Below are 18,244 nucleotides of genomic sequence, written 5' to 3' on the forward strand. Positions count from 1 at the left end.
AAACATTCACAAAAATAAAGCGTTAGGTTTTCCTGCCACCCACCACTCACTGCTTTTATTTGAGGAACATCACTATCTAAAATTATCTTGTCTGTTTCACAAGCTTACAGGTAATCAGCTAAAAGGATCAGACAAAAGCAATTAATTTTTGCCTAGACTATTATGTGTAGGTCCCAGGCTTGAAAGTATAATTTATGAAGTATTTCACGCTGTATTGCAATAATTCAGCTAATTAGTATGGACTCAGCACTAAATACTGTACTTGTACAGTTACTTCTATAAGGCATATATATTTGCATTGAAAAAATCAACATACTAAAGTTCAAATTTAATATTTACTTTCTTAGTGGTGTCTATGAAAATATTTTTCTCTATAATCTTTTAGTATACCACTGGTGATAGAAATATTTTATGGGAATTACAGCTCAATATATGTTTTTGTTTATAAAGATATATACAACTTTGAGGCAGTATTTTTGATGGACAGCAGAATTCATAAAGAGCTTTTGTGTGCTTCTGTGTTCTGAAGTTATATGAAATCCACTTTGAGAAGTAACTTGATTAAAAAAGAAACTGCACCAATGCACAGCCAGAGGCTGACAATTAAAACTAATACATAACCACATGAACATCATATTTATATAGTTAACATTTTTCAAGAGGCGCAGTACTAACATATAGTATTATACATTTGGCACTAATGTTTGCCATTGATCCAGCAATTGGCAAAATTTGTTTCCTACGTATAAATTTCTGTTTGAACATTAGATCTGGCTAGACATATGTTTACTATTTATAAAAAATACTTAGACAGTAAGCTCACGTTGAATAACTAGGTCTACTGTATTCTGGAAACTCTTCAGTAGTAATACAGCTTTCTCATGTTCCATATGTACAAAACTGTGTCCATTTGCCTGTAACACACAAATGAAAACAGGAAACAATCAAATGAAGTTATGTTTAGCACTTTTTCATTTTTTGGAGGAGAGCTGAAAATTAAGGTAAAAGAAACTTGATGGTTCAAAAATTAAAAAGAACATTGATTACTTTTGATTGGTGGAAATGTGATTCCATACCTTGAAGAGAATAACAATAATGTTCTAATTAAATAATAATAGTGCAACAATTCACTTCTTATAACTTTTTAAAAAATCCTGCTATAACAGTATCTTACACAACAGTAGAGCTATAAAATTAGAGATTTAACTGGACCATCAAAGGTATAGATTTAATCTTGGGATACATAAAGTAGATGTTACCCCAGCAAGCATAGTTTGACAAAGCGTAAGAAGTTAGTTTCAGAGGTCTCCAAGCAAGCAGAAGGTGTAGCCAAGTATGTACGTGTTATGGTACCATCGTGTAGCAGTAATAGAAGGGACAGAACACAGCAAACACTCAGGGAAGGACTCTATATGGACAAAGTGGATAGGTCAGTTGAATAAAGAGTGAGCTATCTGCAGTGATAGCCAGATGGTGAAGTTACTGTGTGGAACTCCTAAATGAGGCTATTGGGAGTTCTGCATGCAGAGGGGCTGCAGAGGGGCTGCAGGCTGAGTCCTTTAGTTAGGAAGCATGCCCTCTGAATCTATCAATAATTTTAGCAATTTATAGGGTGTTAATCCCTGTAGTTTCCAAATGAAAATTCCAAGGAAGTTAATTCTGTCTAATGCATCATTAACTACTAACAGAAAAGTTCACAATGACGGGGAAAATGACAGATGGGTAACTATGTATTAGGAGGATAGGTAACTGCTGAGCAAGTTGCTTACATCTAGTTCTATCTAATCTCTACTTTGCCTGTTGTAGTATCTAGACACCATAGCAGACAGACCTGTTACTCCCACCTCAGAAGCACAAAGATCCAGCTCTTGAGTTGAGTCTAGGCATATCACCATAGGGGCAGACAACACCAGTTTGTGGACAAGCTACTGAAGGTAAATGTGCCAAAGCATAAGACTACTGATTACATGACATAAGCATTTCCAGGTGTATGATCGCTCCACATACTCCTACAGACAACAGTCACAACGTGGCCCCAACACAACACAGTCACATATACTCCCTTGTATGCAGGACCTTGCCAACTTGCAACAACAGTCCAGAGGAATTTTTTTTTTAATTTAGTCCTGCATTCTTTCACATGACTAACATGCCACAGTACTCTCTTGCTGCAAGTTCTTGGGGCCACAGAATTTTTGCCTCTTTTCAGGCTACACCTGTTGATGTTTTCATGTTATGTCCAGAAGATGTGTAATTGTAGATTATTTCAGTTTGTGTTATTTTTTCAAGTACTTTATCCGCTTCTGACTGCTGGTATGCTGTAGCTCACATGTTCTTTAGGAGAATGTCTTCACTGCACTTTTTCCTGTATGCCAGTGTTTTAATCATATCTTCTGTTGCATCCAAGAAATTACACACAAAAAATTATATGTATGTTGTATTAGACCACATTCTGTTCTCATTTACATTAGGAAAAATCAGGAGTAACTGCACTGAATTCAGGCCCACCACAGAAAGCTGAATGGTAGATGTGATAGGGGTCTGGTATTTGAAAGTATGAATTGATTACTTATAAAAACATGAGGATTTCATTAAGTTTTTAAAAATAATAGGTGATGACTATGAATCCCAAGAAAAAAATGTTGTATTTCTACAGAATTGGTGTGAACTAGATGGGCCAAATTCTGCTTTTAGTTACATCAGTCTAAGTCAGGATTAACGTCCCTAAATTCCAAATGATGATGTCTCTCACACATACAACTCTCTTCACAAACACTGCATAAAGTTGTCATCAGTAGTGGCAATTTTACTAAGTCACTAAATTTGAATATCTAGGGGCAAGAAACAGGACCTCTTGATGGAAGATCTTCCACTCTTGGTCTATGCAAGTCCAAGGTACAAAGGCTCATCTGTTTTCATGGGCTTTTGTCAAAGATAGGAGAGGTGACTGAAGAGGCAGGTTCCAAGCGGTTTGGGCTGGAAATACATTTTGTTCTGATATTTGTTGTTCATTGTTTTTTCATTTTTGTAAAGAGGTTTGAATTTTGTTGGAGAAGTATATTTCATAAATTAAAAATAAAGAAATGATAATATCTGAGCGGATCTGCAATTTCTGAAGAAGCTACATGTGGGTTCAGATCCTGTTCTACTTGAACACATCCATTGTCTTGAAAAAGCAAAGGATCAGGCCCCTATGTGTGGTGAATAAATGAAAGAGTCCATTTTATTCTGTTCTTCATGAACCAAAAGAATCTCTCATTTGAAAGGCAACCGCACAGTTGAAATCTTCATCAACACACTAATGCGTAATGGATGCAAAGGATTCAGGATGCAAACTCCTCATGGTGGGGAAACAGAAGGTAGGGAAAGTGCCATGTAGTAACAGCAAAGTAGCCACAACAGTTATGTACATGTACTTTAAAGGTATAAGTAAAGAAGTAACAGGCAGAACCATGCTGAAAAGAAAGACAACACTACAGTAAAGAGCAACTCTTTTTATTAATTTTTGTTTTGCTTCATACAGTAATATAATTTAGCACTGAGAAACAGTACAAATATCAGGCAGAAAAAGGTTTCAAAGGCATTCATTTGTGTTCCAAAAAGTAAACCCCCAAAAGGATACTCTGGCATTCAGGGCTGTGTTTGGGGCCTCCTTGGCCCCTAGCGTTATACACAGCGACCTCATTAGCTGATCTTTGTTACAGCACAGTCACACAGCTTCCTGCAATCTGTTCTACTCACTTAGAATAAGCCAAAGAACAGTGCACTCCTAGCCACAAGATGCTGGATTCTGCAAGTGAGGTTTGCATAGGACCAGCCCTAGTCACTGGAGAAACCCTCTTTAGAGAGGGAGTGTTTCCCAGGGTGCCAGTATACCCCACATTACACTTCCAGAGCAGCTGAAACAGGCCACAACTGGAAAGAAAATTCTCTGTTAGGTAACATATGGATAAATGACAATCAGGAATCCTCTATTTCTTTCAGCCTATGTGCTGTATCACCCCCACACTCTGTAACACATGCTATTAAATCCATGTATATCTAGGATTTATGGGCCTTGCTCTCCATTGCCTTGTACCCTGCATAGTCATTTAGATCTAATTTCTAGACAAACAATTATGTTAAGATGGAGGCAAGGTTGAGAGTACATATCAATAATTTACTGTGAAAATATATTACAGGGATGTTTTAATTATCTCCCCCCCCCAACCAATAAAATAAAAACAAAACAAGAATTACAAATCCAGGAAATTCAGAGTTACGATTAAAGTTAAAATGGATCCAAACATATTAAAGTATAGAATTGTACAGTGAGGACCACCCAAACAACCTTAACTCTGTCCTACAGTGATGACCATGCAATTAAGATTAATGCATTTTAGTGTCTATAGCCCAGATGAAATTAAAGAGATGGTAAATGACAAAGTAATTTTTTTTCTCCCCCACCCATGATGTTACTGCAGTGTTACTTTGACTGAGAACAATGAGATATGGCAACCATTTTGAAAGAGGGTAATTCTTCACTGAGGAAGAGTATTATATTACAGCTTCTACTGAATGAAGTATCAAATCAGTTATCAAAAAAATAAAATAAAATAAAAATCAGGAATAAATGATTTAATCCCAACAGGTTTTTTCCAAATGTAGCCTAGGCATTAAAGGTCAGTGAGTTTACTTCAATGGGTAGTTTACAGAGTTGTGTTATTTTGTTACCAATATCATTCAAGACCCCAAAAAATAATCTTACATCCATGAAAATGGCACTTCCATAAAGTTAGTGCAAAATGGGTGTAAAATGTTAACCAAATGTCAGACAAGAATTCTGATTTGATAGTTTTACATGCATTTTGCCTAGCAGTAACTGACTACACAAGGAAATAGGCAGTGGGAATCAGATCCAGTAACGCTATTTTATTCTAAATTCTTTGACAACTGTCAGTTCTGTTTCTAAGGGAGACCTCCTCTTTTATCTGCTACAGAGCAACCTTTGAGCTTCAGAATGCCCAATGTAAAGTCAAATGAAGGCAACTGCATAAGCAGACTAGAAATTCCTCTACACCTGAACTGCATAACAGGCTTGGAGACTCAGTGCACCACAAAAGGAAACAAAAAGCATAGAAAAATCAGCCAAGGAATTGAAGACTCATCTCCACTTATGCTCCTGCTACAGTTTTCCTTTCTTACCATCATTTCTGATTCAGATGCTTGTTGCTGCTTCAGAAGGTACAGCAAAATCCTTCAGTCTTATCTGAAGGAAGACATTTCATTCTGAGTCACATTCCTTACAGCAGTTAAGAAGGAGATATTTTTAACCTGGAGGCCATGACTGGAAGCCAAGAGACCATGAACACTCACAAGCTTCATATGTAGGACATGAAGCACTGTAGCTCTGAATGGATATTTTCAGTTGCTCCCAGTCAGGACTCCAGAGAAAATGGAAAAGACACACTTCATGTTGCTGTTGCTCTGGAGATTTTTCTGACCTAGTCATGTTGAAAATTAATAGGGAGCTATTGTACTGAGAAATTAAATACGATCCATTCCAAAGTCCCTATAGCTGAATGGCCTTGAAAAAGAAGGGACATTTCTGAGGAATTAGCAGTTCTTCACCTGCAAAGCATGTGGTTTCCTGGTATCTTTAGCCCTGGCCCAAAAATCTTTCCCTGAAACATTTGTAACGTGATTTACTCAGTGGGAACTTCTGTAGATTGGGTCTGTATATTTGCCATTATTTCCGCACCATTCCTAAAAAATTCAATGTTTTGAGGAGAAATGTTCCCCATTCATGGGCCATGTCACATAGCATGCATGTTTTTGCAAAGACCCAAGATATTTTACATGGGGTGAGCTAAACAGCTTCCTCAATACACACACAAAAATCTCACTTTTGATACCTCAGACATTCTAAACATGCTCTACAATGGACTGTGTTATACAATATTTCTTCAGGACAGAAGATTGACTCTGAAATGGGATCAGGAAGTATCTGCCTCTTCATGTGTTCTCACTGCCATCTGCAATGAAAAGAAATAAGTTTTATAACATTTTTTCACCATTTATACCATCTTTACAGAAAAATCCTCATCAAGTCTAATTCAATGGCAGACTTACCAAGAATCCATCCCAAGTTTGTTGGCCAGAATTTAAGCAATGGCCAGGTTCTGAAATCTGAAAAAGGAAAGCATAGTGGCTGGGTTCTGGATAATTTGCCACTATGTTATCATTATTAATAACTTATTATTTACTGAGTGTCAGCAGTGCATTTGGTACAGAACAAATATTTACGATGACAGTCCCTGACCCCAGTTACTGTCTAACTCAGACTCTGATAGTACAGTTCAATCACATATAATAACCTGTATTGGCTTGTCAGAGGGTATTAAGATTCCTTGTGGTAAATAATCTCTGGTGGGGCAGTATCTAGTAGTGAGATGAAACCCAACAGAGAAAGGGAAATTACCTCAACCATCCTTCAGCTTGATGATGGAATTTTAGCTTCTTCAAGCTAAAATGGGCCACTCTATGACCCATTACTGTTTGTTGTATACCCACAGGTTAGATATACTTCCTAGTTCAGAGGAACTGGATTAGCCACATTTGTCTCAAGATGAATGCACACTACAGCACATATAATCACCTTGGAAATAGAGTGATATTGTAAGGCCCCACAGGTGAGGTGAGGTTCTGTGGTCTGCAATGTACAGGAGGTCAGACTAGAAGATCACAATGGTCCCCTTTGACCTTAAAGTCTGAGTCTAGAACCCAGGCCTGTAGATCTACCAGGCAGCTGGCAGCTCCAGGTTGTCACCCAGCGGCAGCTGTAACTAACTTGTGCTTCACTTCCTATGATCTGCTGTGGACCCAGACCATGGGAAGTTCCGTCTCAAGGGTTTGACAGACAGAAAGCCTGTGGCTCCTTGCCCTATATAAACCCAAGAGGTATTCCAGGAAGTTTCCAGACAACAGTATAGAACTTCTGTAGCTGTCATAACTGTTCCTTGCTCTTGAAGTGCTGGCTTGACTTTGCCTTGATTTGGACTTTGCCTCCTGACTCGGACCCTGCAACCTGACTCAGACTCAGACCCTTGGTATCAACCCTGGCTGGACCTGACTACAAAATCCTCTCTTATCCCAGCCTTGGTTTTGCCCCTGCTCTGACCCTTGGCCCTGTCTACCCTTGGTGGAATCTTGACAGATATTGTACTTGATCCTGGAAGGGGCACAGCACTTGCAACCCCTGTTGATTTTGGCTGGTATTTCTAAAGGAACTAATGGGAAGTACGCACCCAAATCCCTCTGAAATTCAACAGAAGTTAGGCACCTAACTCCTTTACACTCCTTTGAAATCCCAGCCTGTGTAAATACTATATTAGCCACAGAGCAGTGACAAAGTTCACTGAGCTGAATATCCCTTTCTCCCCATGAAAACTGTGGGAGTGGAGAAGAAGGCCCACCACTGTCCCCTCTTTAGTACTACTGCAAGGTGCAGATTAAGGTCTCATCCTCTGCCATTTCCATGGCAGATGTAACTCCTGCAACCCTCACAGCCCCAGATAAACTGCACAAGGCTGCTCAGAGGGCTAGAGTGGACAGGAGCTCATTTGCATGACTTGCCCAGCCTCCTTGAACAGCTTCTACCTGTAGAGATCCCCTTTTTTCCACTCTGCTCATCACACCATCACATTAAACATCCTAAGGACTGGTGAGCCCTGTGAGCAGTGGTTTCACATATATACTCTGCCTTTAGGAGACGATATTGTGCACAACCAACTTTTTCTCCAAGGCGTCTCCATATTTTGTTTTGAGAGCTGGCAAAGTTTGGTCACTTGAGCACGAGCCTTTCTTTCCCCAATCACTGTGTATTGTGTACCCATTAAATATAGGAAACACTTCTTGGTAAGTAGCAAATAATCTTGATGGTTTGCATTCATTCAGGGCAAGGTTCTGCCACCATAGCCCTTTGGAGTTGTTCCACTGAAGTCAAAGATACTACTTGTAGAATAAGACACTACTCAATGTGTGTAAGGGGGAAGAATTGAGGCGTTATTTTTTATTTCCACTTTTTTACAGGGGAAAGTCACATTCTGCATTTTCTCACTTAAATAACATGAAAATTGGCTGCCTGCTGCTCTCTGAAAATAATACTTTTTATGTTGATGTTGCTGGACTTGAAGGACGCTAACATATGAAAGCAAAAGTTATTTGGGATAACTAGATATTTTTCTTGTCATGTTTTCTGGACTTTTACAGTATAGTCATTCTAAAATGATCTATTAAAATTCCTGCCATTTTTATAACAATATAAATGTTTCTTACCTGATAAGCAGTTAAATTATCTATGAGTTTATGAGTGACAGAAGAAAGATATGAGAATTCTGGTTGATAATGAGATATAGTTTAATGTTCCACAAAGAAGCCAAAAGGAAGCTACAGAAACAAATGAATTTTCATCCTCCAAATAATTAACACTTGGCATCAATACAGCACCTTCTACCTCAGGATCTTAAAGCACTTTACAAACATTAATGAATTAAACCTCACAATAGTTCCATGTGATATCTGTATTAATATCCCCTTTTATAAGTGGTGATATTGGCATACAGAATGTTTAAGTGACTTAGGCTATGTCTACACATCAACTGCTACAACAGAACCACAGTGATTCTCCCATCAGCATAGGTAATTCACTTCCCTGAGAGGCAGTAGCTAGGTCAACAGAAGAATTCTTCCATTGACCTACTGCTGTTTACACTGAGGGCTATGCTGATGTAAGTTTCCAGTGTAGACCAACCCCTAGGGCATGTCTACACTTACCACCAGAGCGATCGATCCAGCAGGGGTCGATTTATTGCCTGTAGTGAAGACACAATAAATAGACCGCTGAGCGCTCTCCCATCTACTCTGGTACTCCACCGGAGTGAGAAGCGTAGGCGGAGTTGACGGGGGAGCAGCAGCAGTCGACCTACCGCCATGAAAACATCGCGGTAAGAGCTCTAAATACATCAACTTCAGCTATGCTATTTTCGTAACTGAAGCTGCATAACTTAGACCAACTTAGCTTGCCTCCCCTCCCCCTCCCAGTGTAGACCAGGCCTTACTTAGTTAAAGAAGTCTGACACAGAACTGGGAATGGAACACAGGTGTCTTGAGTCCCAGAACTCTCCATATCAAAACCATAAGAAAACTATCTGGCCTTAAAGTTTGAACAGTCATATTCAGCTATGAATTAATAACAAACCAGAGAATTCTGTTATTGTGTTTACTGTGCATATGACAAATTCTCCTTAATCTAATACATTAATTAGTACATCTTTTTTCCTCATTTGAGTGACTTCTTTATAACAATAGACAGTAAACATCTTCATGGATTAAAACAGAGCAAAACCAACCCATTAAAATCCCTGAATTAAATTTTCAATTTATTTCAGTTAAACTTTATTGATAATCTCAGAGTACAAAAACTCCAGAATAATTTCATACTGTTAATTGCATTTTAAAAAGACTATAAATCCACTAAACTTTCTGTGGTTTTACGATAATAATGCAGCTTTTTACAAGATGTATTCAAGTCAGCAGGGCCTGATGAAATTCACCCAGAGTACTTAAGGAACTAGCAGAAGCTATGTTGGAACCATTACTGATTGTCTTCAAGAATTTATGGAAGATGGGTGAAGTGCCAGATGACTGGAGAAAGCAAACATAGTACCTATTTTGTCCTCTGACAGACTTACAGACCTACTGGATTGGGGAGAAGCAACAGACGTGATACAACTTGATTTTACTGAGGCTTCTGACACAGTCCCACATAACATCCTCATAAGCAAATGAGGGAAACGTGGCCTAGATAAAATTACTATAAGGTGGGTACACAACTTGTTGAAAAACCATACTCAGAGATCAGGTTTCAGAGTAACAGCCGTGTTAGTCTGTATTCGCAAAAAGAAAAGGAGTACTTGTGGCACCTTAGAGACTAACCAATTTATTTGAGCATGAGCTTTCGTGAGCTACAGCTCACTTCATCAGATGTATGCCGTGGAAACTGCAGCAGACTTTATATATACACAGAGAATATGAAAAAATACCTCCTCCCACCCCATTGTCCAGCTGGTAATAGCTTATCTAAAGTGATCATCAGGTGGGCCATTTCCAGCACAAATCCAGGTTTTCTCACCCTCCACTCCCCCACACAAATTCACTCTCCTGCTGGTGATAGCCCATCCAAAGTGACAACTCTTTACACAATGTGGATGATAATAAAGTTGGGCCATTTCCTGCACAAATCCAGATTCTCTCACCCCCTCACCCCCCTCCCAAAAACCACACACACAAACTCACTATCCTGCTGGTAATAGCTCATCCAAAGTGACCATTCTCCCTACAATGTGCATAATTAAGGTGGGCCATTTCCAGCACAAATCCAGGTTTTCTCACATCCCCCCCACCCCCATACACACACAAACTCACTCTCCTGCTGGTAATAGCTCATCCAAACTGACCACTCTTCAAGTTTAAATCCAAGTTAAACCAGAACATCTGGGGGGGGGGTAGGAAAAAACAAGAGGAAACAGGCTACCTTGCATAATGACTTAGCCACTCCCAGTCTCTATTTAAGCCTAAATTAATAGTATCCAATTTGCAAATGAATTCCAATTCAGCAGTTTCTCGCTGGAGTCTGGATTTGAAGTTTTTTTGTTTTAAGATAGCGACCTTCATGTCTGTGATTGCGTGACCAGAGAGATTGAAGTGTTCTCCGACTGGTTTATGAATGTTCTAATTCTTGACATCTGATTTGTGTCCATTTATTCTTTTACGTAGAGACTGTCCAGTTTGACCAATGTACATGGCAGAGGGGCATTGCTGGCATATGATGGCATATATCATCATATACTCAGAGAGTAGTTATCAGTTTCTGCAATGTTTATAAATAAGGCAGAGGAGAATTAGGCCCAAGTGGACCCAAACCTAATATCCCAATTTGAACACCTCCAAATTCTGGGGAAGCCTATATCCCCACTACAATCCAAAATTTGGGCCTGGAATCTGATTGTATAATGGATTGAAACAATACCCCAGATCCAAACGCATCCACATTTTCAGATGTTTCTCAAATTTGCCACTCAGGGGATATGTTTTTTCTTTGTTTGTTTTTTAGCAACTCTGATTTCAATCAATTCCTTGGGATGGAAATGAGCGAAGAAAGCTCATTTTGTGCTATTCAAGCCAAATACTAATACTACAATAACAATTTTTTGTACCCCATGCTACCGGAGGGCCAGGGAAGAAAAAGGCCATATGTTCAGTGATAGCACACACAACTTTCTTCTCTCCTAGAAAAGCCTCCCATTTTAACTTCCATGTTATTCTCTAGTGGAACCTTTTTCCAAAATGCCTTTTGTTGGTCTCACTCTTTAAATTTGGCAGAGAGAAGTACCTGTAGCCCTAAAGTGGTCATTTTGCTACTTGCTCCTGCTTCCCACATCTCCATCTATTTCAGCTAGTAAGCAGTCTTCATTTCTGATGTTCCACACTGAGGAGAAGTTTATGTCCTAGAAGCATGTTTAAAACAATGTTAAACTGTTTTATTCAAATAGAAAGTTAAATTGGGAGGTACAGTTCCAAACTGAAGCACTGGGAGAGATGTTCAGAACAAGAAGTAATGGGTTTAAGTTGCAGCAAGGAAGATTCAGGTTAGACACTAGGAAACACTTCCTAACCGTCAGGGTAGTTAAGTACTGGAACAAATTACCTACGGAGGTTGCGGAATCTCTGTCCCTCAAGGTTTTTAAGAGCAGGTTAGGCAAACACCTGTCAGGGATGATCTAGGTAATACTTAGTCCTGCCTCAATTCAGAGGACTGGACTAGATGACCCACTGAGGTCCCTTCCAATCCTTCATTTCTATGAAAATGGGTAGAGGAAGGAGGGCTGACTCAGAAAAAGAGAGAGAAAGATTCAGTTGGTGGTGGGGGTGATGCTTGGGCCCTTCAATGTGGCTAGGAGAGTTTCCTCTTGTAATGAGTAAATGTTTGGATAGTTGGAGAAGACTAAAAGGGGCTAGTGTGGGAGGATATGGAGAGCCCTGCCTTGGGGAAGGTAAGGAGCATCAAAAAAGTGACCAAGTCTGTATTACTGCAGTGAAGTTCTCTTCAGCTCCTTGAGAGAGTATTCATGTCTGTATGTCACTCTCGACCCTTCCTTCCAGTCAGAGTACAACACTATTCTCCACTTTTATGAGTGAATGGTAGCAGATCCCAGAGTACTTGGCCTAAAGGATGTGGAAGAGTGCAGTCTCTGCACTATACTCCGCCATCTATCCTTCCACATCCTGGTAGAAGCCCCTTTGCAGATGCTTTTTGTGGTTGGGCCGCTACAGTATTGAAAGGGGCAAGCTGGCTACTTCCTACAGAATGTCCCTCCCCACACCAAATCTGTGAGCCAAACTGATTTATGTTAACTTTCAAGGGCTCCTCCCCTGTCCTGGGAACCCTCCCTCTCTCCTCCTCCAGGGAGAGATTAGGAGGGGCATTGGCCAATGAGAGATTAAATTGAATTTGGGAAATATGGGGCTGTGGGAATGGGAGGGAAGATGTCTGGTGGCAGTGCAGAGGAAAAAGAGTTCCACAACATTTTGAGGACCAAAGTTTCTTCGAGTTTTGCCTGGGGATAATGGAAGAACTATTCTCCTAATGGAAGAACACAGGAGGAGGAAACTGCGTAACTAAGAATTAGCAATTTCCTTAACCACATGGGGAAAATCCAAATAGGTAAGCACCAGGCCCTTACATTTTAATGCGTAACTTTTCTCCTACCAAGGTGCTTGCGGCACCCCACAAAAACTCCCCAACCAGGAACAATAAAACATTCTTTGATCAAGAATAATACAGGGTAAGCATATCATGTGAGAAAATGAAGGAAGCATTGACCATTCCATTCTTGCTCCACATTATTTTGTTGAATGAGTTCATATTTCAGACAATAAAACTGACTTTGAGAGCACTGCCATTAATTAGGTGCAGATTTAGGGATGTATGAGTGGGCTGACTTAATCAACTTTGCATTGATTCACAATGTAGTCACTGTATTATTTTCTCCAGTGTTTTTTGTGTCAGTACAAGTTTTCTTCACTGATCCACTAAAGCCAAGTCAGCTTTTAAAGGCAGCAATATTAAATCAATTTATATTTTGGAAAATTCAGAAGCCACAGCGATTATTTCTTTAAGCTATTTTGGATGATATATTATTGATGTTTAAAAAAATTAAAAGGACACTTTGCCTTACATGCAGACTAAAGCACAGTTTAATTTCTACTGCCTTCAGTCCATTTTAATAAAATTACAGCAGATGGCATGGTATAAAGTGAATTTCTAACAAATTGAACTAATTTCTCTGACATTCGGATAGCTACAATCTTACTTCTGGCTACTTACGTAAAATACTAAACTACATGAGAAAGGGTGGCAGAATCAGACCTTAAGGGGTAGAGTTCTTGTGGCTGTGTTGGTCCCAGCATATGAGAGAGAACAAGGTGAGTGGGGCAACATCTTTTTTTGCACCAGCTTTTGTTGATGAAAGGGATAAGCCTTTGAGCTTCACAGAGCTCTTCTCGGCAGACCTGACCTGAGGAAGAGCTTTGTGAAGCTCAAAAACTTGTCCTCCACCATCAGAAGTGGGTCCAATAAAAGATATTACCTCACCCACTTTGTCTCTCTCCAAAGGGCGAGTCACAAAGGGACTTAGGCCTTGCAATACTTGGTACTGTGATGCTTGGGTGGCCTGCCACTCTGTGGAATTCATAGTCCCAAGTTAGGTGCCCAGGCCTGCGGAAAGTTAGGTGCCTAAGAATGGTATTCACAAAAGCCAGCACACTGAACAGGGAGCTGCCTCACACAGCCAGTAGGAAATGCTGAGGAGACAGGTGCAGTTTAAGCTCCACTTCTCAAAGGAATTTAGCTGCCTAAATCCAGGCCAAAGGGAGATGCCTATCTCTGCTCGGGATTAAGAGCCATGAACCCTCTCCTGGAGTTCGGTGCCTAAGCCTTTTCTTGAAAAAAAAACAAAAAACAGTGGTGCTTGTGCTTCCTCCCCACTTTATTAGCTTTTGCCTAGTGGTTATAGCAGTCAATCAAGTCAATTCCATTCCTCCTTCTATCTGGTGTGGAGCAGGAATTTGAATCAGAAGAGTGCTCTAATCACTGAGCTATGGGATATTACAGAGTGTCTCTCTGTCTCTCCTGTTGAAATTGTTCCATTTTGTATAACCAATTAAATAGAGATCTGAACAGAGAATTGAACAGAGAATATCCTGGGTGACTGTGCTAACTACTCAGCTAAAGATTATAAAGGTACGACCATCACTTCCTCCTCTGGCCTTCGAGTACATCTACTGGATCAGGCCCTGCAGGTGACAAAGGTAGGGCAATGCCTGGTTTTACAATTCTGCCACGGCTTAGGCATGAGATAGGCACCTGGACATCAGCACTGAGTTAGCTGTGCACATGCTCAGCAGCAGATATTTAGGTGCCTATACTGGCAGAAAAATAGACTTAGAGGCCTACAGAATTAGGCAGCAGCTAAGTGGTGAATGCCAGTGGTAGCTAAATGTTGGAATTAAGCAGTTAGTGGCAGTTAGACACTTTAATCCCTTTGTGAATCTGGACCTAAGTGTATAGGAGTCCAATCCAGCAAGCCCTCTACATGCAGGACTCCGGTTTAAGCACTGAGAATTTTGTGCACAGAAGGGTTGGGTGCATATCTATCTTTATATAGATCTTGAAATGCATAACCTACAGTAAGAAACATATTTATATCTCAGATTTGACACAGCTAATTAGCTATAAGTGGCAATAGGGCTACTAAGAATGAGCATGCTCCAAGAATCCACCAACATTTCACTGTGAGGAAGCAAACTGGTCTTGTGGTTAAGATACTGGATTGGCAATCCGGGTTCAATTCCTGTCTGTGATCACAGGCAAGTCACTTAACCAGACTTAATTCCCTATTTGTGGAAGAGGGGTGATAATACTTTGTCTGCCTTTGCCTATTAGAATCTGCGCTCTTCAAGATAAGGACGGTTTCTTACAGTTTTACTGTGTATGTAGTGCTTAGCAAAACAGGACTTCAATCTTGGGTTTGGGTTGCTCTAGACATTTCTGTAATCCAAATAATAAAGTCACCAGGTGTCACTCTGCAAAGTGCAGTTTGGGCCTTCTCTAGCTGACAGCTCTGTTCCAGATGTTGTCTAGGAATAGAACTGGTTAAAAAATTTAAAATTTTGGAATGTCAACATAAATATGGTGAAATTTTAATGAAAACAATGTTTTTGACCAGCTATAACAGTGGTTCCCAAACTTGTTCCGCCGCTTCTGCAGGGAAAGGCCCTGGCAGCCTGGGCCAGTTTGTTTACCTTCTGCGTCCACAGGTTCGACCCATCACGGCTCCCAGTGGCCATGGTTCGCTGCTCCAGGCCAATGGGAGCTGCTGGAAGCGGCGCAGGCCGAGGGACATACTGGCCGCCACTTCCAGCAGCTCCCATTGGCCTGGAGCAGTGAACCGCGGCCACTGGGAGCTGCGATCGGCCAAACCTGCGGACACGGAAGGTAAACAAACTGGTCCCCGGCCCGTCAGGGGCTTTCCCTGCACAAGCGGCGGAACAAGTTTGGGAACCACTGAGCTATAAACAGGAAGGGGGACAAGCACCATACAGCTGACGAAGTAAAAAATGACAGGTGACTGGGGCAAGGGGATAAGGGTGATGAGCTTTTCCTATCCTTTCCCAACAACACCCTTCTATACCTGGAGAAGAAGGGAGGAGCCCTTAAAAAGATCCAAACTGGTAACTAGGGTGAGATCCGAACATAGAAGCAGATTTAATCCAATAATGCCTTTTGTTTTTAAAAAATAAAATCTTGGTTCATAGTTTGGTTTGGATCCAATTTGTCCCCACACTTGCAGGACAGCTACTCCAATATTACTAGAGGTGAATGGCCATAAAGAGAGAACTAATGCCCATGAAACATAACCTGTGGGCGCATGACTGCATGAAATCTCCCAGCTTGTTTTTTAACATGTCAACATGGACCTGGTTCTTCTGGAGCATATGCAACAAACTGACTCTGAATAGGCCAGGCTGCTGTGGTGCCAAGATCTGCTTCCTTCCGGTGCTTGTACAGCTCTGAAAGCTGTAGATATTTATGTCTGGAAAGGTCACATATCCCACACTATCACCCGGGTACTTTCAAAGTTTTCTGATCAAAATATTCCAATTGTATATTGATCTTAAAGAAAATGTCATAAAATGGTTAACGAGACAGATAAAGACATACATGTCATGGAATACTTTACTTAAAATTGTTTGTCAAGTTATTAACCATTGAGTTTATATACCCAATAATATTAAGATTATTTAGATATTCAGGTTATTATTTCCATAATTCTAAACTACATTGTAAACATTATCAGAGGCAAGACAATGAGTACTACCGCACCTTGCTGATTTACTATATGATTAAGGAATTTTTGCTGCCTTAAATTGATAACAAAGATTTTGATTTAAGATTGATAATCATTATTTCAAATCACTATCGTGGTTTTTAAAACTCAGTTTCTAAATGTACAGTTCTACTCTGAAAAGTTACTCTGAAAAAATTGGCATATGGAGTTCCATGGTTACTGTCTTACTGATTCCAAATTGAATTTGCTCTGTATAAAAGTAAATAGATTATACTTTGCCAATTCCGTAAATTTACCTGGACTCTCAGGCACAAGCTGGGTTCTCTCATCCTTGCACACCATTATCAGTAATAGAGGTTCTGCAGGTCAGATCACTCACTGACTTCTGCACAACCCCATTAGCCTTATGTGGCGTTGTACAGATACAAGCGAACGTATAATTGGAAGACAGTAGGGTTGCACAAGGGTAACTGAGGACATAATTTGCCTAGTGTGTGTCTGTTACTGGTGATAATATACAAAAGTAAAACCTTTCTTGAGTGATACTTCCCAGCTTGAGTTTGGTCCTGAGAAAAAACATATTACATTTGATATGGAAACTGTGAGAAATAAACCTGGAATGTCGTGATGCCATTTTTAGAAAGTCACTCTTCAGAACAAAACAGCAATGTAAACTCCCTTGACTTAATTGTGCCTGAAAGGCACTACCCCAGTGGCGGCACCAACCAGGTAGAGGCAGGTATTATGACTGCTGCTATACCTCTTCATGAAGTTCAGTTTACATCCTCTGACACACAGCTTTGCCAGGCATTGCACAGAGGAGAGGGAGAGCTGAGCATCACTTTCTTCCCACACCTTTTAAGGGTGCACAGTTGGGGAAGCAAAGGCTGCTTGTGTGCTTCCTCTTCTCTCCACATTTCTACATACGGGTCACATGCAATCCTATTTTATTTACTGGATAAACTTTGCTAAAGTAGTTCACTAATAGGAGACAGTTGCACTTCTTTAATTGTTTTGCACTTGAAGCTGTTTTTCAGTTACCTACGGTAATTGAATGGTGTTCACAGGCAAAATTGGTTCTAGGCTACCACCATGAATCATGTTGTTAGACCTTGCAGTCTACTAGGTACAATAAATATTTTCCTCTAACCTGCTTTCCCTCTAAACAACGAAGTAATCATAATTAATTGAGTGTCACTATCCAAATGAGATCAGAATTATAAAAAGTATAATAAATTAGGTTGGTAGGTAAACCATCTGCATTGTTTTTCAGTTACAGTGCATTCACTCTTGCGGTATGGACAGCATTAAAGAGAGAGAATGCAGTTCCAAAAGTTGCAGGTAAATGTATTATTATTACTTGTCACCTATTTGGAATAAATATGTTTTGTCTTTCCTGTATTTAATTATACCATGAAGACTCCTGCCTGTTGATGTATAAGTGAAGGAGTACAGACCAGAAAAATTCTGAATAATTTAAATGGAAAGCAGACATCCCATGCAATTACGTATTGCTGCTATTATACCTCCAGCATTCCTTTGCATCTCTTGAAATCAGTTGCTTTGATTCTAAAAAGCACTGAGTCAACCCAGTGACAAAGGTATTTCCAGAAATTATCTCTCATGGGGTCGGTCAAATTACTGCACTTCTGCAATTATCAGGCTATAATGTAGGAAGTACAGAACAATTTATTAGAGCAGTGACACATGCTAATGTCACTGTTAATGGTAGATAACTCAATGCCATTAACATGTTGTACTGTGAGTGCTTGTCCACAAGTGTCCCTGTTGTATGA

General features: G+C 40.1%; 1 protein-coding gene across 1 annotated transcript in view; it reads right to left on the minus strand.

The window, feature by feature from the left end:
- Positions 1 to 676: 676 nt before the first annotated feature.
- The window catches only part of LRRC7 (leucine rich repeat containing 7), a 379,972-nt gene continuing 362,404 nt past the window's right edge, over positions 677 to 18,244 (minus strand). The window contains exon 26 of the mRNA XM_084637479.1: positions 677 to 914. Within this exon, the coding sequence (XP_084493605.1) occupies positions 807 to 914 (108 nt within the window). The 3' untranslated portion in view covers positions 677 to 806. The remainder of the gene's footprint in view (positions 915 to 18,244) is intronic.

Source organism: Lepidochelys olivacea (genome assembly GCF_965140295.1).
Source record: "Lepidochelys olivacea isolate rLepOli2 genome assembly, chromosome: 8".
NCBI classification, from domain to species: Eukaryota; Metazoa; Chordata; order Testudines; family Cheloniidae; genus Lepidochelys; species Lepidochelys olivacea.